At 41.4% G+C, this 26,968-nt stretch overlaps 2 protein-coding genes across 5 annotated transcripts; one reads left to right on the forward strand and one right to left on the reverse strand.

Annotated features, from left to right (window-relative positions):
- Positions 1 to 598: 598 nt before the first annotated feature.
- YTHDF1 (YTH N6-methyladenosine RNA binding protein F1) lies at positions 599 to 12,915 on the reverse strand. 3 transcript variants are annotated; one of them, XM_085241658.1, is made up of 5 exons: positions 12,533 to 12,915; positions 12,191 to 12,215; positions 10,714 to 10,793; positions 6,277 to 7,803; positions 599 to 2,107 (listed from the first exon to the last, which is right to left on the reverse strand). In XM_085241658.1, exons 1-5 carry the CDS (start codon positions 12,557 to 12,559, stop codon positions 2,081 to 2,083), a joined length of 1,686 nt encoding a protein of 561 aa, XP_085097784.1. In that variant the 5' UTR covers positions 12,560 to 12,915; the 3' UTR covers positions 599 to 2,080. The 3 variants fall into 3 exon arrangements, with proteins under 3 accessions (XP_085097784.1, XP_019477767.1, XP_031412389.1); XM_019622222.2 differs by lacking the exons at positions 12,191 to 12,215; positions 12,533 to 12,915 and adding an exon at positions 12,131 to 12,161 and having other exon boundaries at positions 6,200 to 7,803; XM_031556529.2 differs by lacking the exons at positions 10,714 to 10,793; positions 12,191 to 12,215; positions 12,533 to 12,915 and adding an exon at positions 8,394 to 8,416 and having other exon boundaries at positions 6,200 to 7,803.
- A 92-nt stretch (positions 12,916 to 13,007) lies between these two features.
- Positions 13,008 to 26,930, forward strand: BIRC7 (baculoviral IAP repeat containing 7). Of its 2 annotated transcripts, XM_010722407.3 has the most exons (9): positions 13,008 to 13,292; positions 13,976 to 14,086; positions 20,214 to 20,739; positions 23,420 to 23,519; positions 23,751 to 23,829; positions 23,913 to 23,958; positions 24,796 to 25,014; positions 26,150 to 26,215; positions 26,683 to 26,930. In XM_010722407.3, the coding sequence occupies exons 1-9, from the start codon at positions 13,233 to 13,235 to the stop codon at positions 26,883 to 26,885; spliced, it is 1,410 nt and encodes a 469-aa protein (XP_010720709.1). In that variant the 5' UTR covers positions 13,008 to 13,232; the 3' UTR covers positions 26,886 to 26,930. The 2 variants fall into 2 exon arrangements, with proteins under 2 accessions (XP_010720709.1, XP_019477770.1); XM_019622225.2 differs by lacking the exon at positions 24,796 to 25,014.
- The last annotated feature ends 38 nt before the right edge of the window (positions 26,931 to 26,968 follow it).

Genomic DNA, 26,968 nt, shown 5'->3' on the forward strand with positions numbered 1-26,968 from the left:
CCAAAATAAAAAAAATAAATCAAAGTTGTGTAACTGAGTTTTCTCTTCAGGGCCAGAACGGAGCTGAACTCTTCTCAGCTCTACACTCAGCAGTTGTAAACTCCTGTTTCAACCAGAAGCTAACAGCACATCCTTTTCCTAATGTTGTAAAATGCACTATTGCTTTACAAAGCCTATTAAAAAATCCAGTCAAATTGCAAAAATGAGAGTGGCAAAACACAGCTTGTCGCTGCAGAGGGAACAGCCGGGAGCACTTTACCCCTCTTTGAAAGGTTCTTTTCTCCTCCCATTGCCCCACGTCCACAGGACTGAAGGCTGTAGGGCAACTTCCAATTCTAAGCTACAGCTTCAGAAAGGAAAGCACAAATGACAACGACTGTGTGCGCAAACTTCCTTGGGATGGAAGCACTCAGATCAGCTGCAGCGTCCTCTGCAGAGCCCTGTGAAACCGCTCAGCAAACAGCAAGCATGCCAACAGCCAACCTGTCACAGCCAGAACACCTCTCACATTCAGTGCAATTCATAAGGTTGCATAATGGAAAGGTGGTAGCATAGGAACAGAAATGACAGTACGGAAAAAACGAAAATGACATCAAGCTTGCTAAATATGTATTGTTTATTAAGGCTTGTATTCTCCTAGAGGAAAAAGTTAATCCGATGCTGTCCATTACTCCTTACAGGCAGTAACAGTCCAGAGACAGTTATATGTTCTAAATACAAGTCTAAATGATACAGATTAAACTTTATTTAAATTGGAGGTCCTTTTGGAGTAAATAGTATTCAGAAGATACTTGCTTTCTAATATAGTAAAAGATCCTCTACAATAAACACGTGCAGATTCAGTGTGCTAGAGCAGCGGACATGAGCACCATTTCCATGCTTAATTGGAACTCCAGTTGGTGACAGGCTCTCTGACAGTCCCCTCACTCCACAAAAACATGACAGCAAATTCATTTTTCTTAAAACAGGTTTTTTTACTCATCCAACAGAAAGAAATTAGACATACACACTGTCAATTTTAAACATCTGAGGCATAATCCATCATATTATCCATACTATTAGTTCCTACGTTATTAAAGCTCAGCATTATTGGTATAAAAACTTTAAATGGCATTGGGATTTGGGGAGGGGGGGGGGGAGGAATGGAAGGAGGATTAAAAATGATCTGCAATTAACTAATAACACCTGAAGCTGAAACAGGTTTAAACACGTCGTCCAAAACCCCTGCAATGTTGATAGCATCACATTATTATTTAATTATCAAGCTACAAAAACCATAAAGCAGAATTATGGCTGAGAGAAAGCATCGCGCTCACCCCCGGCAGGATATGGTAGAACAAATGCACACTGAAGCACTGCTTAACAGAATGTGGAAGGGAAATCTTTTCCAGAGAAACAATTCCACTGACAAATTTGATTTGCTACCAGACAGAAAAAAAACCCAACGGTGGTGCGTTGCAATTTCAGAAGTGTAATCTTACAGATAAATAAGGAGGCACAGCAGCTGCACAAACTGATCTCAAACCCCATCGTTCTCATCTCTAAATTCTGAAGTGCAGTTATCTTCAAAAGGTTTTTAAATGGCAGAAAGAAAAAAAAATAATAATAAATCAATGCGTGGTTTCTTACGTTTGCCATGAAGAAACGGGGATTGGGAAGAGGAGAAAGGAAGATCTGTCATGTATTCTCCATGATTCTCTGTATCTGGCTAGGAACAGAATCTGTGCCAAAATAAAGTCTTTGGGAAGCACTGACACTTTAGTATGCTCATGTATAGGTCCCACATTAGGTTAATAGAACTGTTTACCAACTTAAAAAAATAAAAAGAGCCACACCTTTATTAATGATTTCTACAGAATTTTACATAGAAAAAGATACAAATTAATGCAGATCCACTTGGGCAAAAATAAACTACAAAGATGCAACAACTTAATTTCCCCTGCACGAGAAGATATACTGGAGCTGAAAGCTTTAGTTGGTCCTGATGCCAGGATACAGCACCAGAATACTTCAATTCTGTTTCTCAGTCGAATTTAATATCAGTTCTAGTATATATATATCAAACTGTATATGCATATCCTTATTGTTTGTTTCGATTCTGACGTTCCTGTAAAGAGAAGAGAGTTAAAAACAGTTAAAGATTTTAGTCAGATGAACGAGCAAAAGCATTTTTAGTAGTATTACAGCACTGATGTGATCCCAGACAACAATTCTATGCTTTGATATAAGGAAAAAAAAAAATGCTGCTATATTTTATACTACCTGGCAAAGCAATGATTTGCTAAGAACTTAATACTAATGTACATCTTCAAATGGAACAGCTGAGTAAATACCTCACAGTCAGCCCAAACTGGTAGCATATGAAGGCTACAGTAAGGAAGGGATGCAATACCATCATTCCCAATTGGAATAGGGATCTGTAACACTCTGCTTTCTGGATTACATCAGCTACTGCTGCAGCAGCACAGTCTTGAACAGGAACTGCACTTCAAGGCTGCTACTTTTATTTCATACCAATTAGAAATACACTATAAAGTATTTTGTACTTAACAGAACAAAACTTTTCACTTTTATCTTAAGTCAAATATATCAGCCCAGCATGTCAGGCTCAAAGTGTTGCTTTACTGAATCTTGTGAATGCTGATCACACAGTGAGCCACTGACCACTGCCAAGAGAATCACTTTTTAAAGGATCCGAGGTAAACAGAAGCTGCATGGTTGACTGCCCTTCCAAGGAGAGAAAGTGTAAATGTGGTACTTTGGGATGCAGCTTAGCAGACAATATTGGTGGTAGGGGGATGGCTGAATATCACTGACACCTTACAATACGTATTTGCTGAAAAGAAGAAATAAGCTTGTCGATTCAAGAGCTTTCTGAGATGTAACTCCTCTGCAGTTTCAGTGCCACCAAGGTGCAGACCTTGGAATCACAGACTCACAACACAGAGCAGAGGTGAGCACACAACACTGGGGCCACAGAGTTAAATACAGATCTGCAAAGCTGAACTGCAGACGTTTTACAGTAGAACTCTCTTTCTGTCCTACCACAAGCTGCAAATGAAAATACAAAAACCTGCAACAAGTTGCTTTTCTTTACAAGCCCCTTATTTTCATTTTCAAGATTCTCTCACATGCATTGCAGCTTCACGTTTTAAGAGCTGATCATAAAATTTGCTCTCTCTGTGGGCACATTCATGCTGCAGCAGATTTTGGAACCGAGAAAAGCAGTGGGCAGGAGAATTTCCATACCACTTGCTCTTTGGCTTATTCCTTTCCCAGGTCTGGATCATTACATTAGGCCAAGAAAAGGCTTGTAACTATGGCATATCAGAAGCTGGATTTATATGCCAGCATGAAGAAATCAACCATTAGTTGATGAAGGAAACACTGGCTAGAAAGATGTTAACATTAAAAAGAAGTTGAATGCTAGTGGCTTGCATCAAATAGATTACATGACATCATTCTTTCCCCTACTAAACACGTGTATAAGTGAAATAAAAGCATTCAAGCTCTCCATGAATGATTTCTAACGAATTCCAGCCTTTTGTAATCATGACAGTGATGGAGGCAAGATTTGTGATAAGAAATGTTACTGCTCAACAGAGTACAATGTATTAAAAGAAAAAAAACACCACCACATCAACTTGAAATCCAATTTTGATGCTACATATGCAAATAACCATTCAAAAAAGTATTTAAGTTACCTTGACCAGCAATATTCTTGGAAAATTGTCATAGGAAATCCTGCCAAGAAACTCTCTTAGTAATCAGCTACACTTCTCATGTTCATTTATACAAGAGTGAGAAAAGAAATTAACTTTCCAGACAATTTTATAGAACACATCCTGATGAGCAGCACCTTTCTTTTCACACCCTCACTGTTGATCTGCTTTATTTCTCCAGCACTACCACCTTCCTCTGTGCACCCTGATTTTCTGAGCACTGTGCTATTTTCTAACCCATCCAGGGGAATCGAAGAAACGTTAAGCTTCAAACTTTATTTTCTGCATGTGTCAGACAAGCCAGAGCCTTGGTTTTAAATGAGGCAAAAAAAAAAAAGACATTACTATTTTGAAAAACCAATCCTGTTCTAGAAACGGTGACCTAAGCAAGCATATCATATTAACGCTTGAACTGAAAGTGCAAAATAGCTGTGTGTATGAAAATAACACCAAGTGGGGTCAGCTCAATAGGAACATCAGCACACTGAGCTACTTCAAAGCAAAGGAAGCTCAGCGCTCAGCAAGCTGCCATCTGAACCTCCTCAGGCAACTGAGCTAACAGTTCAGAAAGGCTGGATGCAGATCACTTTCACTGCTTGATGCAAATACGCACCAACTGGTTCAGATTCCCCAGCACTCCCACTCCTCACACACATTATTCTCCCCTCCAGCCTTGGTAACAAGTCGCAGGGAGACTCAGCATGAAAAACAAAACTAATCTCCTCCCTAGACTGCAAGCAGTTGACTTTTTGACTTGCTATAGAGAAGTTTGCACAGCAGATTGAGGGATGTCGTTCTCCCCCCTTATTCCACCCTCATGAGACTCCACACGCAGCACGGTGTTCAGCTGTGCAACACCCAGCACAAGAGGCATGGACCTGTCAGAGCAGCTCCAGAGGAGGGTCACAGGGATGATCAGAGGGCTGGGGCACCTCCCCTAGGAAGATAGGTTGAGAGTTGGAGTTGTTCAGACTGGAGAAGGTCAGGATCTAGAGAATACAGGAAAGCTGGCGAGGGACTCCTGGTCAGGGAACGTAGGGACAGGACAGAGGGTAGCTGATTTTTTAAATAAAAGATTTGTATTACATATAGGAAAAGAAATTGTTTACTATGAGAGTGGTGGGGCATTGGAACAAGCTGCCCAGAGAAGCTGCAGATGCCCCCTGCTCAGAAGTGCTCGTGGTCAAGCTGGACAGGACTTTGAGTAATGTGATCTAGTGGAAGGTGTCCTGCCATGGGACACGGGGTTGAAACCAGGTGATCTTTAAAGGAACCTTCCAACTCCAATCATTCTGTGATTATTCAGGATTCCATCCCACACATGAAAACAGCTCTCCTCAAGATATAGGTTGCATTAAATACTGAATTGCCAATCATCTACTGAACGAATGAAATGTTGAGATAATGACTTGTAGGTTTTGGTTTGCGAAATCCCGCAGAGAGCGCAGAACAAAAACTTGCCATCCCTGCTGTGTTGAAGTATGCCACATATGTCATATCAGATGGTTAGAAAAAGTTGAGCTGGAAGTTCTTAAGACACTGATCTTTTCTCTCACAAGATAAGGGTACATTCTAAGAAGACAGGTTAAAGCAATTTTATCTTAATTCTTAAATGTCAGTAAAGCCATTAAAACAGCAACTTCAATTTCACCATCACCAAACCTTGTTTTAAAAACATTTAAAAGCAAGCGGAGGCTGCACTAAACCAGCCTGCTCAATAAGTGCTTTAATTAAACACTATTCAAAAAGATGTGTATAAAACACTATTGATAAGGCAACTTAAGTGTTACCTAAGTGATAATTACACATCCCACCACCTGGCATTGTGTCAGTACATGACTTCCAGGCTGCCTAACTAGAGAAAGGTATTCTTGAAACTGAGGTCGTGGGACAGATGACTCTTGGGGCCATGAAAAGGTACATAAAAAGGTACATAAAACATTCATCATGCTTTCCCAGTTACTGCCCCAGTTTCTCACGCATCCTCACTCAAGACTTTTCAAGAATTAAAAACATACTAGATCTGAGAACCATTTGCCTTTATTTACCCAAGTAATAACATACATGGGGATTCAGCAGCAGAAACAATCTTCCTAGCACTATTCCATATTCCAGCAATGTTATATAGCTCCTTTTCCAAAGATTTAACTGAACAAGTAGGATCAATCTTCCTGCTCTTAAAGGTAAAATACAAATTCCAAATGCCAACACAGGTATCAATTTTGATAGACAAGTTCCAGTCTAACAGTGCTTAAACACCTCATATTTATGAAGCAAAATGCTTATGGGGCAACTCTAAAATAGAAACGTGTTTCTAATCTATTAACTACTTTAAGATACTACAAAGACCTGGACATAACCTCCTTTACCTGTGCCAGTGCTTAAGCTTTTGCTTTGAAACATATTTGCTACGAAATTACGTAACATAAATAAGCATCAGTTGAGATGTATTAAAAACATTTTTAATTCCTACTTACATTTTTGCCATTATAGCAGCCTTCACATTTCATTTTCCCCATATCTGTGTATAAAATAAATTTTTTAATAAGTTTACCTTCCGCACCACCTCCTCCTCTTCTTGGCGCTTTTCATAATGAGAAAAGTCATCAAAGATGGAGGTCGTGTGCTTGTAAGTAGCAATAATTTTAAGCACTTGTTTTGCTTTTTCTAAGGGCACCTCCTGTGTATCACGGGAGTTTGTAACAGGTTTGTTGTCATTGTTCTCCAGCCTGATGTGTCGGAGCTGGTTGTTGGGCACATCCTTCACAAAGATCCACTTGACATCAAATTTCCCCTTCCACTTGTCCTGAGACCAGACACCTGCACTGGTGCCATAGTCCACAGGTGATTTCATCTCTGCAACTCCACAGAAGTGTCCACTGCCATTGACACTGAATAGCAAGTAGACCGGGCCCTTACTATTCATGGACCGAAAAGCACTGTCCAGGCGTTTGTTGCCATGCTCCGTACTACACCAAATAGAATACTTAATGGAACGATGAATATCATCCTCAGAATAGCTCTTTATTATGAACACACGTCCATTTTTAAGGTTCCATTCAAAATCTTTAGGATTATAGCTGTGAGCAGCTTTCAGTTTTTCAAGAACAGGATGGGACTCACCACTTGGAACAGGGTTAGGCTGGGTGCTGCCAGCTGAATTGCTGTCGTTACCAGTTCCTCCACTTTGGCCAAAAGCTGCATTTCTGTTGCGAGGAGCGATCCAGCGATTTTGGGGCGGCTGCTGAGGGCTCTGATACTGTGGTTGAGTCAATGGAGGAGGCTGAGCTGGAACAGGCTGAACTATTTGTTGCTGTGGCTGTGGAACAGACTGAGGAGAAGGTATCTGCTGGGGAGCAGGGACTTTCGCCACAGGACCCTTATTGTCCCAAGTGCCTATGTCCATATTATGCTTTATAGGAGGAGGCGGCAATGCTCCTCCAATCACAGGTCCAGTTTTTGTTTTCATTTTAGGCTGTGGTTTTGCAGGTTTGCTAGCTATAGCAGCCCAAGAAGTCGGTTTAGATACTGGCAAGTTTACATTTGAGCCACCGTTACCAGAGAGGGCACCTGTCATCCCAGCACTGTTAACAACGGAACCTACTGTTTTCACAGCCGACGTTGTAACATCTCCACCAATCTTAAGTCCAACCATTCCCTGTTCAATACTGTTCATTCCAGGAGCTTTATTTAATGTATCATTATGAAATCCTGTTTGTCCATCCACGATGGTACCTCCCAATGAACTAGGTGGATAGCTGTAACTGCTCCCATACGCTGAACTTTGAGTCTGCTGTCCTTGGGATCCACTTGTTCCCCAAGCTGAGAAGGCAGGATTTTCAGGGAAAAAGTTAAACCGGTGTTGATAGATATTATTTCCCAGACCCCCAGGCTGTCCAAAAACAGCATCGTGCATAAAATGATGATCTCCATTACTGAGCTGTCCATAGGTGGTGAGATATGGGATAGGAGGATCTCCTCCTGTAGACCATGGCGCTTCACTGAGGGAGTAGGGAAACCCAATAGATGGTGGATAATAACTTGACAGATAAGGATCAGTCATTGATGGATAGCTACTGTTCTGTTAAAGAAAAAAGAAAAGTAACTTCAGATATACAAAATTTTGTATATAAATAGCCACAGTGCTACATAGAATCACTACATCACCAAACAGAAAAGAACAACAGGGATAAGGCAATTCATTTCTAATTTCTAAGCCTAAGGATAATTAGTATATCTTAACTATCATGAACTTGCAGGTGAAATGCTTTAATAAGACAGCAAACAGTAATATGAACACAGACCTCATTACGGGATTGTTTTCAAGAGCCAACAGATCTTAACAAGCAAAACATACCTGAGGTGGTAAAACATACCATAAAGGCTACTGCTTTCAGATAGGAGCACAGTAAGTCACATATTAAGAAACGTGTCAAGTCTGGAATAAGACAATCCAGTCACTAGAAACTGAAATTAAGTTGACTGATGTGCTAGAGAGAAGTACATAGACATGATACATGCCAGGAAACAAAGCAGTCTGTGACAAATCCTATTCAATTGCTTCTCAAAGTCTCTTCCTCCCTCAGCAGTAAAGCTACAAATGTTCAAGAGCATCTACAGCTGTCCTTCCAAACAGAACATCTTTTTCACTCCATGAAATAAAAGACTGACCTGTCATAAACCAGCAAATCCGTCTCTGAAATTCTAGTTTTAATTTTCTTACTCCCTCTAAACTGTTTTTCAGACCAGGTTGAGAAGCCTTTTCTTCCCCTTCAATCTTCTACAGATGCATTATTTTGAAACATTCAATGTCTTTCTCACATTCAATAATGCAAAAGAATAAATATAGAATGTTATAAAATGAGATTTTTTTATTCTTTAAATAAGCATGAAACCTAAATATCAGAGAGATTCCATAAAGATAGTCTAAATGTAATTAGCAGCAAGGAGGAAGGAAGGTCAACATCTCCTGTTAATGAGTTGAACAGTAGTTACCCTTTCCTTACTCACAGAGAAAGGTGATTTTCAGAATAGGAAGTAAAATTCCTTTCAAACTACAAGATCCCAATCCTGAACAAAAGCCAACAAAACAGCACTGGAACTTTAGTCATTTTTCCAAGCATAAGATTGTTTCTTAGCTTATTCAGAACATGAAGCAAAATGACTCCCTGCTGAAGATGAGCATTAATATCTAATTGATAAGTTACAGTCACTTTTATTACCTGTTTTTCAGTTTATTCTCTTCCATAGGATCAAAATTAATATTCTTTCCACATAAAGAATGACACCATAAAATGCCACCAAGTCTTACATTCCCCACCACAACCACTACTGAGATTTCAGCAGCCTAAATTCAACGTCACTGATTCCAAAAACATCACTGCTGCCAATGCCTTCACACACAAATTCTATCACCAAGATGTGTACTACCTACTTTCCTATGAGAAGATCCTTCAAAATGGATGAAATTCCCTAAGCTTTCCAAGCCAAATGAATCTATATTTAGTGTAGAAAAATTTTTTTTTTCCTGGGAGACTCCAAATCAAGATTAATGTCAATGCATTATTTCTTAAATTGTTAACATAGGAAAAACATAAAAACAAACACTGGCAAAAAGGAGGGGAGAACAGCTCTTGTGAGATACTTATCTTTGCATACTCCACACATAAATATTTTGTTAAGACTGAGAAGAAGTAATCTAGAAAAAGCTGTTTTGTTCTGCAATATTTCTGCTAAGGGATTCTAGACAATTTCTGAGACTCACCTCCTGTAGCCACGGTCTGTAAGTTTCAGCAAGGATTCTAACACTATTAAGGAAAGTTTCAGCAAGCATCTTTACAAAGCATTCAATCTATTTTGCCTGGCATCATGCCAGAGCATGTAAGAGAAACCCTGTCAGAGATCCTTCACCATAACAGCAGTCACATTCATTTCAACAAATTTATCCTTGGCTGTTTCTTTCTTTTTTTTTTTTTTTTAAACAACTACTGCATTAATTAGGGAGGGAATCCTTTCTCCAAGCAGTACGAAATCAGAGTCCTCTCACTTTCCACTTAGAACTGTTCAGACCACCTACACAATTATTTCTTGCACCACACCAACTTCTTGTTGCAGCATTAAAAGGTCAATGGAGTTGTGCTTCGGTGTATGTGCTACACTTTTTTTTTTTTTTTTTTTAAGCACATAGAGGCTCTTTTGCCAGCAAGCTCAGCAACATCACCAACATTAACAGTGGCATCTATCAGTTTTAGGCTGGACTGCACTTTTTAAAACAAATAATAGATGTATCCCTCCCAAGGCTCTCGAGTTTCTGAACATTTTGTTCACTTTAAAAAGATTGAAAGTTAAGTCAAAAATTACTTCAATTAGAAGATTTTCACGACTACAGTGGTATTTAAGCTCTGGATGGTGACTTAATGTACAGTACAATGAACTGTTTTATTCAGAGTTTGCATTACAGGGTGTTCATTACCTTTAAAACGATATGTTTTGCAGACTTGTGATATTTCAGAGAGGAAAGAAGAGCAATATTTGTTGAAGTGAGAAAAGCAAGCAGGATATCTGATCTTTTCTTAAAAGCAATATCCAAATTTCAACAATATCAACAAACACCTAGGATTACTGAAAAGATGAATTGTGAGACCCCAAAATCAGGAACTCCAGACTCCCACATGCAACTCATCTATCAAAGAACTGCAAGATTAAGCAGTTTGTCACAGTCCAACCATATCAATAGCCTGCAACATGAGGAGCAATCAGCAGACACTACTTAGAGCATTAACATAGTTTTCACTGGTGGCCATCTGGATACACATAGTAATATTAGCTTTGTGAGCACAAGGCTAGTTGTATTATTAAGTAACACAATATACCAGTCATTTCTTTTTCCATGTCTTTAAGGAATTTGCTTCCGCAACACAATCCTACAGAACTGGGTGCCAAAAGCATGCAGAAGATGAAGAAAAAAAAGTGAAAAAACAAACCAACCAACCTGATTTGACTGCCCAGAAAGGTAAGGTTCAAAATCGTTGTCATGAACTGTATCCTTCTGATGTAATGAACCATTTTGTACTACAAAAAAAGAGTTACAAGACATTATGATACGGCTTAGAGTGTTTCAGTAGAGTTCCACTTTATGTCACTTTAGGCAAAGCCACACTTCTTCACAGCATAAAGAATCTTGAAGACATACAGATCACTTTTGTCCTGATTTCGCTTTGTATCACCACTTACAAAATTCAGCTTGAGTAAATTTTTAAAAATCAAGCTTTCATATAAACGAGTGAACACAGAACCCCTGTGAATCATCTCCGAGCCAAAAAATATAGGAGTTCTGTATAAAAAATAAATTAGGAAACATCAGATGTTTGGGTCCATAATTAGAACTCTCAGAAAGTAATTCACAGCTCTCCCAGCATGTGGTGTTTACTGCCTAAGTTAAGTTAGCTACAGTGAAATCAGGTGGGCTTACATTTAATTATAACCAATGACTGCTGTGTGACTTGATATTCTGCCATTTTTAATCAAAATTTAAATCTTTAAAAGTGTGTAAAAGAGATACTTGCCTTACCCAAATGCCTACTTATGAATAAATTCTTATGTGAAATGCAATCAAAATCCATTACTTAAAGCTACACAAAAGCAAAATTTATTGGGTTGCACCAAATGATTTCCTTTGTCATTTTAAATGCTAAGAAAAAAAGCTCAAACACCACACTATGTGATGAGAAAAATACAGCTACTGTTCAGTGAAGTAAAGCCACACAAAACCTAAGTGTTTAGCAAGCAAGTTTGGGGATTTATGAGAATAACTCTGGAAAGATTGTCAATGGAAGCAAAAGGGCGTACACCAATATTGGAAACAGAATCAAACTTTTTGTGAGCAGAGAGCTGGATTTTTAAGGCAGGTTATGATAAATTGGAAAGCATTTGAGCTGAAGGTACTGCTAGTCTCTAAAGCTAAACAATTACACGCTTACATAGTGATCATAGAATCAATCAGTTTCCTGAATGACTGACTGGAATTAGAAATCAGATGGAGTGTGGATGTTGGCATAAAAAGTTTATTATCTCCAGCATTTAATTACTTAAGGAATTTTAAATAATATAATTAACTTTGTAGGTTTACTTATCACAAATCATACCTGTAGAGCCAAGAGCAGTCCAGTAATGGAACTGTATTTGTATAGCAGGAAACGACTATGCAAAGTATGTAGAAATACTTATACAGCAAACAGACACCCTTACAGTTTTTTGTTATTACAAGGAAACGAGGAGATTGTAAACTCCACAGCAGTAAGTAGGATGCACTCAAGATCGGGCAAATAACAGTTGATCCAGCTGTGAAACAAAGCACAACTTCCTTTGTTCCAGATGTTACCCACAGGGGCTGCAAAACCCACAGGTACCTGCACAGCTCATCTCCTACAGGGGCTGCTTCAACAGCAAGATCTCAGCGTGATCCTCACCTTTATTATCCTGTCCTTTCGGTCTCTGGAAAGCCACAGCACACGATCGGGTGCAGGAAAAGACACAAACAAACCGACAAACAAACAAACAAACAGGGAAACAAAGAAGTTGATTTCAGGAAAACGTTCATACCGACACACAGCCGACGGGGAGGGCTGGGGGTCTCGTAGCAAACAGCCGTAAGGCACCGAGGGCTCATCCAGCCCGGCCCGCCCCACCAACACCCCGCACACATCGCGCCGTGCCCTCGGGCGGAGGAACCGGGAGCGATCCGAGCCCCAGAGCGCCGAGCCCAGCAGGGCCGGCCCCGGCCGCGGCACCCCCGGCCCCGCGCCGCTCACCTGAGGGTCAACGCTCGTGGCAGACATAATTCATGTACGGGGCCGCCGCGGTTCAGCAGAGGCCGGGCGGGAGGCGGGGCCGCTGGGAGCTCCGGGGCGGCGGCGGCGCCTCCGCGCACAGGGCCGGGGAGGGGAAGGGGCCGAGGGGGAGGGGAAGGGGCCCGCGCGCCGCCGCTCGGCGTCTCCTCGGCGGGCCCGGGGGGACGGTAGGCCGGCGCCGGTCGCGCGCCTCGCCGTGCCCTGCCGGCCCCGTCCCTTCACATGCCCCCCGGCCTGCCCGCTCGCGCCGGGCCGCTGCGAGGGACGGAGCCCGAACCGCCAACTCCAATGGCGGCGGGCGCCGGGCTGCGGTGACGTCAGACTCTGAGCGCGGAGCACGCCGGGAGAGCGCGGCCCGGCGCGGGCGGGAGGGAGGGGAAGGGAAGGCGCGCGGCGCGGGGCCGCACCTGTCGCGCATGCGTGGGGCGGTGCGGCGGGCTGAGGGGCGGAGCGGGTGGGTTGGCGCCCAGCTTCCTCGCTATTCCCCCTATTCCCCCTTTCTGGGGGCTGGGAGGGTCTCAGTGGGCGGTCAGACGTCGGCTCCTGGCTCTGGCTAGCCGAAGGGCTGGCACCGATGTGAGATGCGAGAGGAAAAGGCAGCGAAGAGCTGCGCCCCGGGAGTGCAGCCTTCTGTGCAAGCAGCCGCTGCCGCAGGGCGCCTATGGAGCATCGCGCCAGCACGACTGCTGCCTGCCCGCGCTCTGCCGTGGCTTTTTGTCGGGTTAAGTCATCTTATTTTCCCTCCAGCTGTTGCTCGGCAGAATGGAGGTGAACTCTCGGTCCCATCAGCGTGGTTGATGCTGGTTTCAGAGGGCTGAGAAGTGGTTTGTTGGTCTCCATCCCTGCACCCTTCTGGGGGAGCCTGAGGACACGGAGCGGTGCTGGAGAAGCCTGCTGCTCTGTGACCCCGCAGTGCCAAAGGCGTATCTTTGTAGTTTTTAGGGGAGCCTGGCATTTCCTGAGCAAGAAATAGAGAGAAATAAAAGCAGTAACCCTTCTATTATTTCTAGTGGCTTAGTTTTACTAAATGGGAGAATATGCAATGACCAGAACTGCTGGAACTTCGTGATAACGATCAGAATCCTGCTTAGAATCCTTTGGGCAGGATAAAATTAATAGGTGCTGCACACAACAAAATGGCAGTTCATGCCTTCCCCAGGGTCCTGCAGTTTCTTAGGTGATTTAGTATCGTTCTGAAGCTTGTATGATAATATTTTATATCTATTTGAATTCCAATGGCAAAAAAAATTGCTTCCCAACACTCCTATGCAACAGTGGATCTTATTTACTGTTGGAGATTTGTAGAATGTGATGTCTGACCTTGGAAACTGCTGCAATAAACGGACTTGTAACAATGTTAACTGATTAACAGTGATACTGAAACTATCTTTTCACATCTTACAGGTGCCTGAAGTCTGTTTGGGGGATGGGGATGTCCTTAATTTGTCCAGAAGCCTGTTTTTGTGTGTGTGTTTTTTCTTGAAAGTGTCAAAATACCTGCAGAGATTCAGTTTGGTAAGTCTCTGTTGCCTTTAAACATGCTTCTTGTGTAGATTTCATGACATGAATGTACCACTTACAGTTAGCAGATACATACAATATAAGCACATTTGAGAGAAAAAAATCGATCAAAATTAGATTCTCAATATGTGTATAATGTGTAAAATAGGTAAATCTGCTCCCAAGAATCCCTGCATGTGCCAGAAAGGCCATCTAGGGACATTGCTTCAGTAACAAGTGTGAAAAAGCAAACAGCATGGCATGAGAGTGGAACATCTGTCAGAAAGAAAGAAGGAAAGGATAGTCCTGGATGCTTCTGGGCACTGCTTTGAAGTGTATGTGACTGTATGTATTCACTGGTCTTGATATAGAAACTGTATGACTATGAATCATCTTAGCCATGAATGCCATGAATGTATGTAGGCAGCAGTATGTGAATACTGTATTTGCTTCAACATCCTAAGGTACAGCAAACTAAAGCTGTTAGGCTATACTTGGTTTTTTTTAGGTTAAAAGACACTGTATGTCAAACATATGTATAAACATATGTGTATGTCCAAATCCATGTTTGTGGGATTTATTTTTTACTTTTGCATTAGGAAAACGTGAGTTGTTGCTACTTCCTGGTAACTTTAAGAACATTTGTCTTGCTGTCCCCAGCTATACTTTAACCCTTGCATTTACTGATTACTTTATTTCCAAATCAGCCTGATAAGAGCAAATATATTATAACTGTGTTTACGTTCATTTCTTCTTAGAGAGTTTCCAGTCACTGCCTAGCATGTGTTTCCAGTAATCCTTGAAATGAGCTCAGCAATGTAAAATTTACCACTTTCCTCATACAGAGGCATGGTGGTGATGCTGTCAATCCTAGCTGATATTTTCTCTTTCCAACATTTGTTTTTTCTGTAGTTCATTGCACTCCTTGGCTTAAGACAAGCTCAAAAGTTCATTAGGACACCTTAATCCTCTGAAAAAGAACTAAAAATATACTCAAATTGCTGAAAAAGATAAATATTAGTTGCATAAAACACATTTTTGAATATGCTATTTGCTTTCAAAATTTTGGTGTGCTAAAATAAAACCTCCAAATCTATCCTTCAGCATGCTGGCTTATTTTTTTATTTCTCTCTTCAGCAGACTTGTCTCTTTATTTTCTTCTGCTGCAGTGACCTCAGTAGAAGTACTTCTGAGCTTTCCTTTGTTGGTGAAATGCTCTCTCCAAAACCTGAGCGTCTCCCCACAGAAATCTAACCTCAAACCTGTCTTGAAGATTGTACGATGTTAAAAGAATGGTATATTAACAGTAAGAACAACAACAAGACCCACAGCTAATAATCACTGCCAGAATCAGTCCAATTTTTAAAATTGTTTTAGGAGCTGCCTTCCAGTTCTTCTGAAATTTAATATTGTTTTTCCCTCCCTAAGAGGCTTGGTGGATAGGGAAATGGCAATACAGAAAAAGAAAAGCTCATTCTTGACACTGCCCAAGGCACCTCACAAACTTGACAGGTTACTCAGCTTCCGCGTGTTCAACTTCACCACTTTTTAAATGGAAGTGAAGAATATCTGTGATGTATTTTGAGAGATTTGCCCTGGAAGCAAAGCAAACATGGAACCGTATCTCCAGTCACCATCACCCCAGGGGCTTTCCCTAGAAGCAAAGTAGTTGCAAAGGCTAGGCAACCCAGTGCACCTCTACCACAACACTGCAGTGCTCCAGAACTACCTTCCATGTGCCACAGTCAGATTTTTTGAGCCTTCTGTGACAGCTTCCCTGACATCTGCCTTAAGACTACTATCGTGCTTCATAGGCATGGCCATGAAATAGGCAGACTGAGGAGCCTCCCACGTTCCCAACATTTCCCGAGGTCACGTTTGGAAGAAAGTTGGTTAGAAGCAGTAGAAGACCAGGTCATAGCTTGTAAAATTCTTCCTGAGAACAGCTAATGATTCTTATCAATGGACAGGTGATTTGCAACTACCCATTAATAGAGCCCTCACACAACCTCTGTAAGAGGGATTTGTACATTCTGTACTTCACGTTTTTACGATATATTCTTCAAGAACAGGAGATGTGGAGCAGATGAGAATGTGCAATTATATATAAATTCATTGCAGACAAATTAAAAAGAACCAGTTCCACATGTCACAGTTCTGTAAATTTTGTATATAAGTACTGCCCCCTACTGCTCAAGGGATTTTCATAAACGTGTACTTAATTGTGAAAAGTTTCAACTTTTTAAATTAAAATGTTTGCTAAAGCTCCCCTGTAAGAAAAGGACATCTGGATCTTTTTTCTTAAAACAAAAATCTCAATGTATCATTTTTCACGAGCATAAGAAACCTGTGCCCAATCTTTTGCTAATGGGCAAATTATGCTTTCCCAAATGCCTTCTTCAGAATAAACTGCATGCATCTTCTCAGGTACAAAAGCCATGGAGATAAACACATTTCCAAGTAATTGCACCTTTCAAAACTGACCTTAAAATTCTTTATTCTGAATGATGACTACAGGAATGCAAAGGAATAGAAAGATTTCCAATTGTAGAGATGTGATGGTAACAAGAGTTGGTGTTAATTCCCAAAGTAAAGGCAAAGTAATCAAGCATCCCTCAGTAAATCCTTGTTGATATTATCTGTTCATTTCATAGTACATTTTCTTGGAAATTTTAAGGTGCAAAACATGCTTGTGTGAGAGCAAGGTAAAAAAGATAAAGTAATGCCATTATGGTCAGAGCATTACTGCTAGTGCTCAGGGCTATCACCTTTCCAAGGAACTGCTGTCATGCCCTTCTGTGACGTACTCTGAAATATTTGATGTACGTCAGAACTTACAAACAACCTCCTTTTAGAATGTGGTTATGTTTGTCTCCGTTTTTGTATCAATAGAAATTAAAGAAAAAAAGCGTAGTTGCACAAAATGTTATCAATTTAGGAAAAATTGTGCTTTTCTGTCATGGTATAGAATAGTGTCACCTGCTCTGGTTTGAAAGCAACTCCCTCTTAATACCTTGTTGCACAAGTGATATTTGGACCTGATTCAGCAGACAGTAAAATCCCTCCGTTTTCCTGTGGCTTCTGGAAAGCTGTTCTGTACATTTGCCATGGAGGTAATATTTTTCTATTTAAAGGCTGCATTACATTGCCAGATTCCAAAGGGGTTTTGATAGACATCAGCATCACACTGCTTAATCCTTAGACCACGTTTCTGAGCTAGGAAACATACTGGTCCTTATTTTAGGGACAAGAAAACTGAAGCACAGAGTCTTTCAAGCCTTCAAGCAAGTATTTAATTGCTTATTATTAGAAAGTGGATTTAACACCTGCAAAATTGGGAGCACACTGAATGTGTTTGTACTTGAAGTGTGCAATAGATCCATCCCACTGAGGAGTCGTTAAGCAGTGCCCGGTGCACACTGCTGTTACTGCTATTTGTCTGGATGTTCAGTGACTCAGCTGTATGTCTTCACAAGTGCTGAGGTGCATTCTGTTTCTTCGGGTTTTAACCACACCACAAGACTGAGATGTTGCTAAGGGACTCAAACAATTTCCTTCCACAAGAAACTTGAAATTAATTCCATATCTTTCCCTGGTGGCTCACACTTACAGAGATGCAAATCGGCCACTTAGTGAATTGAAAACAAAACCAACCAATCAGGGGAAAATGAAGCGTTTAAAATGGCCTCAGTGGCAGGTGAGGTCACTTACATCTCGTAAGGGTGTTTGTTGCTTTTGTGGAAGGCTTGTATGCTGCTGAGAAGAGTAGAAGCTTGAGGCTCGTGGGGTTGGGAGAGGCTGTTACTGGTCGTGATTCGTTGTTTGCTTCAGGTAAGCAAAGCCCTTTTGTTGTTTAATAACTTTTCTACTGCTTTTGTTAGGCACAGTTTCTATTAACTGTGATGTTGCTTGAGAAGTAGGCTATGGAGTGAAGATAAGCAGGGTTTAGTAGGAGAGTGTTCTCTCTTACTTGTGTTACAGCTACTTCAAGTTTCAGTTTAGAGAACTCTGTTGTTAGTTATCTCTGTGCTTTGCAAAGAATCAAATGTTTCTGAACCACAAAACGTTCTCTGTACCAAAATACTTTTCCTTCATCCCTAGTTGTGCTTTTAAAAAAAAAATAAAAAAACTTATTTCTCCTGTGAAGTGTTACGGTGTAGTAACTCCATCTTTTTGTTTTTGTAGTTCTGTTTTGAGGCTTCCTACAGCACTTGTAATGTACTCTTAGAAAGTGGAAGTAGCCTATAATAATTCGTGGTTATCTTCTATGTGGAAAATAATGCTTTTCGTCTTCTGAAAACTTAAATTCTCATTTGGCCTGGGCCCATGATGAGAGCAACTCTCCAGCTGTGGAACTGCAGCTAATGATTGAGTCTCTGTCACTTCTCTGTGTTTTGAGACCAGAATCTGCTGTGCAGGTTGAAAAACTGTGTGCTTGTAAACTGCTTAGCTAGTGAATTCTGCTGTGTGTTGGTGCTAATGCAGCTTCTTGGTTTGTCTTCCTATGGATTTTTCTCGATATTAGCAGCATAGTTCTCAGTAAATGCTACAATATATTAAACAAAAACAGTTTCTAAACAAGTATGTAGAGCCATTTTCCTTACAATTTTCTTCCATGATTATGGTTATAGAAGAAAAGAAAGTTCATTAGAAATCAGTTTTCCTTGCTTGTTCCTGTTGAGAGGTGTGGAGCTGAGTAAGCATCCTTTTGGCCTTCAAAATCTCACTGTGCAATACCTATGAAAAATGGATTGATTAAGTTTCCCTACAGGTCTGGCAACTAAAATGTCCTGTAAGTTTTCTTCCCTTAAATGTAGTGCAGTGCATTTTCAGAAGAATAATCCTTCAGAGATGCTGGTGGCCTCAGTGCCTCTTATGTCTTATATGACTATGCTTGCTGCAGAGTAAGCTGCTATAATGATGTGCTTTGTGTAAATGTTTTTTATAGTGTACTCAAAGTGTGTTGCAGTAGTTAGCTAGCAATTCAAACTCTTGGTTTGTATGTCAGCTTTGAAATGGTGGATTTCTTTGGGTGTGTAAGTGTATTTTTTCTAATCTGCATGTGTGGTGCACTGGCTCTGTATGCTTAAATGCTTATTTATGACAACCAGAAGTCTGCTTTTCCTTGGGAGGATCTGACTTACTGGGTTGGCTAGTGAAAGGATTTTCAGGACACCTAATTCAAAAAAATAACAATAAATTGTATCTATCATTTAGTCATATTTGTAGTGACTTCACTCCAAGGGGATTCCTTTAAGTATTAGTTAAATTGGTCCTGATTCTTGGCTGTGTAACTGTATTACCTTTGGAAGGGTATTTGCTGTCCATGTAGACAGTATTAGAAGCAGTAGCTGAGTTGTCTTAGCTTAACTGCGTAGGGAAGAACTGTTACCTCTGGAAGGATGGGGGCTTGGAAGACTTGGCATTTAGTAGCTTCTTATTCTGCCTGTGTCACTTCTGTGCAAGAAGTTTAATGTCTTACCTTTCCTTGATTGACCCTTCCCTTTAGAAACTGGACTTAATTATTTTGGATTGCTTCCTGCAGGGTAGTCTATAATAGAGATTTCTATGTATAATGTTTAATTCCCATAAGGCTATTAGAAATCTACTGATATCCCGCAGCACTTAGCTGTTAATTGGATATTGAGAGGATCCCTGCTTGAGTGTGGCTGTTCTTGGCTTTATGTGGTTCCCTCTGAAAGGGTTGTTGTGTTTTTATTGTTTTTCTGGGGTGGGCTGCAGCCTTTTTAATGTTAAAGTCTGGACAAAATGACTGGGGATTTAACATGCAGTCTGAAAGCTGGATTGGCTCAGCAAGGAGCAGTGTAGGTTTTGCCCTCCCCTCCACTATTTGTTGCTGCAGGCATCCCTCCTGTAAACTGGCTGAGGGGATCAGAAAGTGCGAGTCTCTTCCCTTCAGACTCACTAGTGAGGATTCAGCAGAACTTGAGCAGCAAAGTCCAGAAGCACCAGACCTCTGACTGAGCTGCAATTCTGAAACAAGCTCAGCTGTATAAAGGCCACGAGCATTCCAGAATACGCATGGGGATGAGCTGTGGGGATGTAGAACAAATAACACGGGGTGAGTTCAGCCTGACACCAGGAATCCAGCTGACTGCTCTGGATTCTCATTCTCTTTCAGAACGAGGACATGGCAGACACAGCACCAGCAGAAGGGACTCATCTCGGGACTGCTTGCTGCCAGCTGTTCAATTCCAGCATGAGGGACGAAGCAAGGAGGCTGAGGACTTTCTCACAGTGGCCACGGAGCTCACCAGTGTCTGCCTGGGATTTGGCCAAGGCTGGCTTTTTCTTTGTGGGTCCAGGAGATCAAGTTCAGTGCTTCAGCTGCGGCGGCATCCTGAAAGACTGGGAGCCTGGTGATTGCCCAATAGTGGAGCACCTGAAGTTCTTCCCTTTCTGTAAATTCATTTATCATGGAGCTGTTTGGAACCAACAGGTTCCTCTTCAGGGAGTGTTTGACAGCGTAGATGGGCAGTTCCTCAGCCTCTTGCAGAGGATAGACAGTGAGGAGACAGCCCTGCCCAACCAACCAGAATACCCAGAAATGGTAACAGAGGAGATGAGACTATCAACGTTTCAGAACTGGCCGCAGTATACTGAGATGCGTCCTGAGCAACTGGCTAGAGCAGGATTCTTCTACACAGGTAGGAACACCCAGTGAAGTCTCTTTTTTTTTTTCCTGTCTGTAATGCTGTGAAACTACATCTATAAAATTCCTGTATGGGGAATCCACAGCTGAATTTTAATTTACTATACCAAATGTTGGAAGAATGGTCACTTCTTAACAAGAGCTAGAAAGGGAGAGGAGCTAAGCTTACCTCCTGCGAGTTCTGTTTAGCTGGACTGCTCAGGAATGCAAGTAATGAAGTCAATACTTTAAACAGTATTGAGATCACTTAACAGTGTAGTGTGAATGTTACACTGACACTGTAGGTCAACAGAGAAAAATGTGTCACAGAAAAATGTGTTTGAAGACTCTGATAGAGTAAATGTGGTCCCTTGTAAAGTAGGATCAGGTGTATTTGTTTTGCTCTTACACTCTATCTTCATAAAGGCAAATGTGTTGTAAGGGTACTTTCAACTACTACCTTGGTTCAGATTCAGTATCCCTTAGTAACTTCAAATGGTTGTTGGTGTTGCTGTTTTAGGTGCTGCTTATGACTTCATGCTGAAATACCTAACCTTTAGGTGATCAATCTCTTCTGGCTCTGTTCTGATGACATGAATATATAAAAATCAGCTTATATTCTTATACCAGCTTCTAGCTACCTGACATCAAAGAAAGCTTACTGAATTTGCAGCTTTTTTCCTAACTCAAGCACTACTTTGAAAACTCTTCTTCAAGTTAGCTTTTGAAGATGTCACTGTATTAATGTTCTTGCTTGTGCAAATACTTGCAAGTGCATCTGGCATAGTTATAAACCACATCCTTCTGTGTGTGCTGTCTGTCTTACACTTGGGCAGAATTCACTTCTGTGCTGATATCTGGTTTGGATGCTGATGAGTCCACTACTCAGTCTTTTCTCACTAGCAGGAATGGAAAAGCAGAAAGTTTTAAACCAGTTTTACCAGAATGAGAGTGTGCTTAAAGATTCATCAAACCTACTCGTTACCTGTGCTATTAGAAGAACCCAAGGCACTTCTTGGTATGCTGTGCTTCCTAAGCTCTGTCTTGCATTCCAGCCTTCTCAAAAATAAAAAATACAAACTTGAATAAGATTTGTAAGATGGCAAATCTGGCTGTCACTGTGGTTTGTTGCCATAAGGACTCATATTACCAACTAAAAAAAAATAATAATTTTGACCAAAATATGCAATATTTCTTATATGCATGTAAGTATACATCCTCAGTTGTTTCTCCTAGAGTGGGCTATGCTGGCCAGGAAGCAAGTCTGAGTAAGTACTGTTTTCTGGACCCAGAAGTTGGAAAAAAATCTTTACAGTACTTTTATGATTGACTGTAATTCAATACTGTGAGTGGGGGTGGGGAATCCTTTTTGCTGTCTAATATAGTGATACTTCTGTTAGAAACATCCCTTCTTCCATATGGTAAAGGAACCTATTGGTTTCATATTTGCACGTTAGTCTATAGACACTTCCAAGTCTATTACTGAAACACCTCCTTGTGTGGGGAGGGACTGTATATCCCAAATGTCTCATGCCCTCATTGCTGAAGTAAAACTGTATTGCCTTTCTTTAACTACTTGGTAAAGATGAAAGGGAAGGGTAGTCTTAAACGTGGTGAATTTGAGATGTGGCACAGCAACATGCCCATTGGAAAGGCTAACTGATCTGATCTTTCTGTCCAGCTAGAGGAAGTGGCTGGCTTCTTAAGTCAGCTTCTGCAGGACTTTCACTGAAACTGTAACCTTGCTGTAAATCCAGTTAAATACTAAGAATCTGCACCTATTTGCTCAGGGTGCAGCAGTGGAGGTGAAGCAGCATGCGTGTCTCTAACAGAAGAGCAATGTAGGCATTACATCTGATCTACTGCTTTTGTCTTTTAAGTTGTGAAGCATAAAGAACAGAACAGCTTGGCCAGGAGCACAGAACAAACTATAAAGCAGTGTCTGGAGCTGAAATCCCACTTCTGTTGGACTGGGTCACTTGTGGAGCAGCTGAGTAAGAGCTCAGCAGAGAGGCTCACTTTAGGGATCATTAGGAAGCAGTCTGTTCTGGCACTCCCCTGCTGTTACTTGAGCTGGAGAACTCTGGAAATGAACACTCAAATAGTTCTCCCAACACAAGTGTGTTTGGAAGATCATGTCTGTAACCCACACTTACTGGCAGACTTCACTGAAATTTTCATCCCCCTTCAGATAGGGCACTGGTAGACAGTTCTTAACTGTGCTTGGCTTTAATTCCACCTCTTGGATGGTGAGGTGAAGCACGGTAGCAGGGTGGGATAGCTTGGGAATGTCCTGTGTCAAATTTTTATGCCTATAACCCAGAAGCAATGTATGCTGACTATACCAGCTATTGATTTATGGCAGATCATGGTAAGGAAATAATGTTCATAGGTATGATTACAGCTATACTCTAAATCCTGGCAAGAGGGGGCTGGATGGTTGGTGCACGAGCTAACTGTGGTGCTCCCATGCATGCTGCTTGTTATCTTGTGACCCGGTTCTGGAATCAGCTAGCTGCAGCTGTGGGAGTTCTGTCGTCTTTGTGCCTCTAAACAACTTGTGTGATGCTGATAAGCTGTCATGTGCTCCTCTGTTCTGTAGCCTGTGATTTGTTCTGAGTCTCTCCAGGTTCTGCTTAGAGCTAGGAGAGCTTAGGTTGTATCCATGGTAAATTATCTTATAATGTCCTTTACAGGCCAAGGTGATGTGGTGAGGTGTTTCTACTGTGATGGAGGTATGAGGAACTGGGCATTTGGAGATGACCCTTGGAGGGAACATGCCAAATGGTATCCAAGGTAAATGTCTTGGCTTACAAATGTCTCTTGTAGCAAGACCAAAAGACACATGTGCATTCCACTCAGTTACTTTTCTGTTTTGTAAGGCAGAAGTACTACCAGCTGAGAGTCACAGGTGTGCTGGTAATGGCTCAGTCTGATGGCACTGCTTGCTTCTAAGCTTAACCCTACTACCTTCTTACCTACTCTTAGAGGTTCTGTACTAATATATTGAAATCTTTCTGCTTATAGGTGTGAATTTTTGTTGCGATCAATGGGGAGAGAATTTGTTAGCAGTGTTCAAGAGTCCTTTGCCAGCACTCCACCTCCAGTGAGTCATAAATATTTTGTGTGTAGTGAATGAGAGTTTGTTGTTGGGAAGTTCTGAGCACGTTTCTCTTGTGGCATTTTCAGAGAGATTCCAGGGATCAGATGGGACAAGGGTCCTCTGCTTACCAAGGTTAGTGCTGTTTTGTTTAAGTGTTGTATCTCTTCTTCTACCCCACTCTTGCTTGTGTGTTCAGAGTTGGTGTTTAATGTTCTGATATTTTTAGAAGCTATTCTCCCTTATTCTTGGGAAATGGTCTCTAGCACAAGAAGTACTTGTTCTTGTGAGATCTCCTAGCCTGTTTAAGACCAGTTGTATTTAGCTAGTCTGGATAATGATTTGTTTGTCCCATCTTCTACTTGTCTGTTCTGTGATGTTTCTGCCTGAATCTTTTAGACTGCAGCATTTTAAGCAGGCCAGAGAATAGCTAGAAGGTCCCTAATGTTGATGAAAGCGTTAGTCTTGGGGATCTATCCTCATATGCTACTGGAAACTTAAATAGGTTAAACTTAGCTCCTGTAACTGGAAAACTGATTTTTCTCATTCTCTTGAAGATCCTGTCTGATAGGTGAGCTTAAAGATTTAAGCCTTTGAATGAACCGCCAGCAGAGTTTTGCATTTCAGTATTTACTGATGAATGTTTCAGCTAGACTGAGGCAGAAGAGGTAAATTGAGAGATTCTACTTGATCTTCATCAAAACAGTTGTGAGATTTTTGGCTGTTGGGCTGGAGCCAAAAAATGGGAGGCTTTCCTCACTGATGCTGGAGAATGAAACAGTTACTCTCCTGGTTCTTTTGAAATTGCTTTTGTCTTGGCTGTTTTGAGGTATGATTGGAAGTGGAAACTGTAAATCTTGATGTTGCTCATCTATATAGATAACCTGAATCTTTTGAAATTAATGCCATTTTATGTAATGACTTCAGAGAGTAGCATACTTTTTTGTGAAGAGTCTGTTTACTACTTTACAGATCTTTTAAGGAACTGGAAGTTGCAGACTCTTCCTTCTCTGGATCAATTTTCCGTAGCACAGAATGTCTTGGAGATGGGCTTTAACCCTGCCTGGGTTGCTAGCCTGGTAGAGAATAAATACATATTGACTGGGACTTTCTACCTTTCTGAGTCTGAACTGATTTCTGATCTGCTTCGGCCAGAATGGGAAGAGAGCAGCAGTGCAAAGGAAAACAGAGGTATGCCTGATTGATTTGCCCACCCACATTCTTGGTGGATGTTCAGCCTGTTATTCACTTCATCTTGAGCACTGTTGTGAATGCTTTGTGGGTCTGCTTTCTCTCTTCCTACGCTGGAATTAAGAGTAGATATATACCAAAGGCTGCCTTTCTTTGAGAGGCTGAAGAGTGAGGTACTTTAAAGAAACCTGAAGAGTCTGTTATTACTGGAGTAACTGATGCAGATACAGGAAATGTCTCCAGTAGGTTGTGGTGTAGACATCTTTGATGCTTTCTGCAGCCCTTAACTGCAGTAGCAGGTGTGCATTATGTGGGGCTTGTGCACAAATTACCATCCCTAGGTGCAGCTGAGATGGGCAGCTGCCCAAAGCAAGGCTTTTAGGACAGGTACATAGTTTAAGTCTATTTAAGATTGCATCAATGACTTCATTAGAAATAGCTGCACTTTGGTTTGAGTAATACATATTCTACTCTGTTTATCTATGTCTATTTTGTGGTGTCTGTTGTATGGAGTCTGATAAGCGAAGTTTATTTGAAGACCTTTCCCTGTAGCCTTTCTTCAGTAGCAAGCCTGCTTTCTAAAGCTACTGTCTCCATATTAGTCTGCTACATTTAGCAAGGCAAAAATGACTTCCACTAGGCTGAGAGAGTGATTAAATAGTAGCAAAGGAGCAGGAGCCAATCAGCTGATGGCTCTTGTCTGATAGAACCATAGAATCATCACAGAATGGTCTGGGTTGAAAAGGACAGCGATGATCATCCAGATCCAACCCCTGCTGTGTGCAGGTCACCAACCACCAGGCCAGGCACCCAGAGCCGCATCCAGCCTGGCCTTGAATGCCTCTAGGGATGGGGCATCCACAATCTCCTTGGGCAATCTGTTCCAGTGCCTCACCACCCTCTGGGAGGGGAGGGAAGGAAAGCTTTGAGAAGATGATAGGCACGTGTTAACCTCCTTATGAGGACATACTGACATAAGCACCAGGGAGCATCAGTTTCACCAGGCTGAGTGCGTAAGGTTGACAGTTCTGTAAAGACTGCTTGACTGAAGTGAGGATATTTCTACTCTTTAAGCAGCATTGTCTTAAGAGGGTGGAAAGGAATATGTTTAATGTCTTCTTTCCTGGTTAAACAGATGCGGTTCAGGGAGAGACTGAAACATCAAGTTCAAGAGGAGGAATGCAACCTGTGCAACAAAAAGGTGACTGTGGTGGGGAAATTACGTGCAGGCATAATCAGGACAGCTTTTGTAGCAACAGTATCATGATGGTTGTATTTTTTTCTTAGTCTTGAAAAGGAATGTGCAGTAGCCTGGACTGTGGCAGAATGTAGAGACCTTACTCAGGATTTAGAGCTCCTTTGTGATGCAGGCTTATCTTTAAAACAGTTTGGGTTTTCTTTAATCAGGGATATGTATTGAAGTACAATGATACTGACATCTGTCCCTGCTCAGTCCACAATGTGCAGGTATGCCAAGTTTTAAGTAGATAAGCTGGAGATCATAACAGCTGTAGCTAACAATGCTTAAGTGAAATCTGTTTGAGAAAAGTACTTCTGCTGTCACTCTGGGGAAAAAATGAACAGTTGCTTTGACTTCTTAACGAAATGACCTGCTCTTTGGAGCCATTACAGTATTAATACTTTGGGTTTCTTTTTTCTTTTGTGAAGAGGAGTCTCCATTGAGCACAGAAGAACAGCTCCGACGCTTGCAAGAAGAGAGGATGTGCAAAGTGTGCATGGACAGGGATGTGTCTGTTGTATTTGTTCCCTGTGGCCATCTGGTAGCTTGTGGAGAATGTGCCCTCAACTTGAGACTGTGTCCTATCTGCAGAGCAGTCATCCGAGGAAGTGTGAGGACCTTCATGTCCTGAACCACAATGTGCAAAAAGGAAAAATAAGTGTCTAAAATACACTCCTATGCCAGCAGAGAAACAGTTTGTTACTGGAGCAGTCT

Source organism: Meleagris gallopavo, chromosome 22 (assembly GCF_905368555.1).
Source record: "Meleagris gallopavo chromosome 22, MGAL_WU_HG_1.1, whole genome shotgun sequence".
Taxonomy (NCBI): Eukaryota; Metazoa; Chordata; class Aves; order Galliformes; family Phasianidae; genus Meleagris; species Meleagris gallopavo.

Coding starts and splice junctions, on each gene's coding strand:
- YTHDF1 (XM_085241658.1), bottom strand. CDS start 12,559: ATGTCTGCCACGAGCGTTGACCCTCAG. Junction 12,216..12,532: donor CCACGAGCGTTGACCCTCAG/GTGAGCGGCGCG, acceptor GTGGCTTTCCAG/AGACCGAAAGGACAGGATAA. Junction 2,108..6,276: donor AGGAGGAGGTGGTGCGGAAG/GTAAACTTATTA, acceptor TTCTCTTTACAG/GAACGTCAGAATCGAAACAA.
- BIRC7 (XM_010722407.3), top strand. CDS start 13,233: ATGGAGCATCGCGCCAGCACGACTGCTGCCTGCCCGCGCTCTGCCGTG. Junction 20,740..23,419: donor AGCAGGATTCTTCTACACAG/GTAGGAACACCC, acceptor TGTCCTTTACAG/GCCAAGGTGATGTGGTGAGG. Junction 25,015..26,149: donor CAGTGCAAAGGAAAACAGAG/GTATGCCTGATT, acceptor CTGGTTAAACAG/ATGCGGTTCAGGGAGAGACT.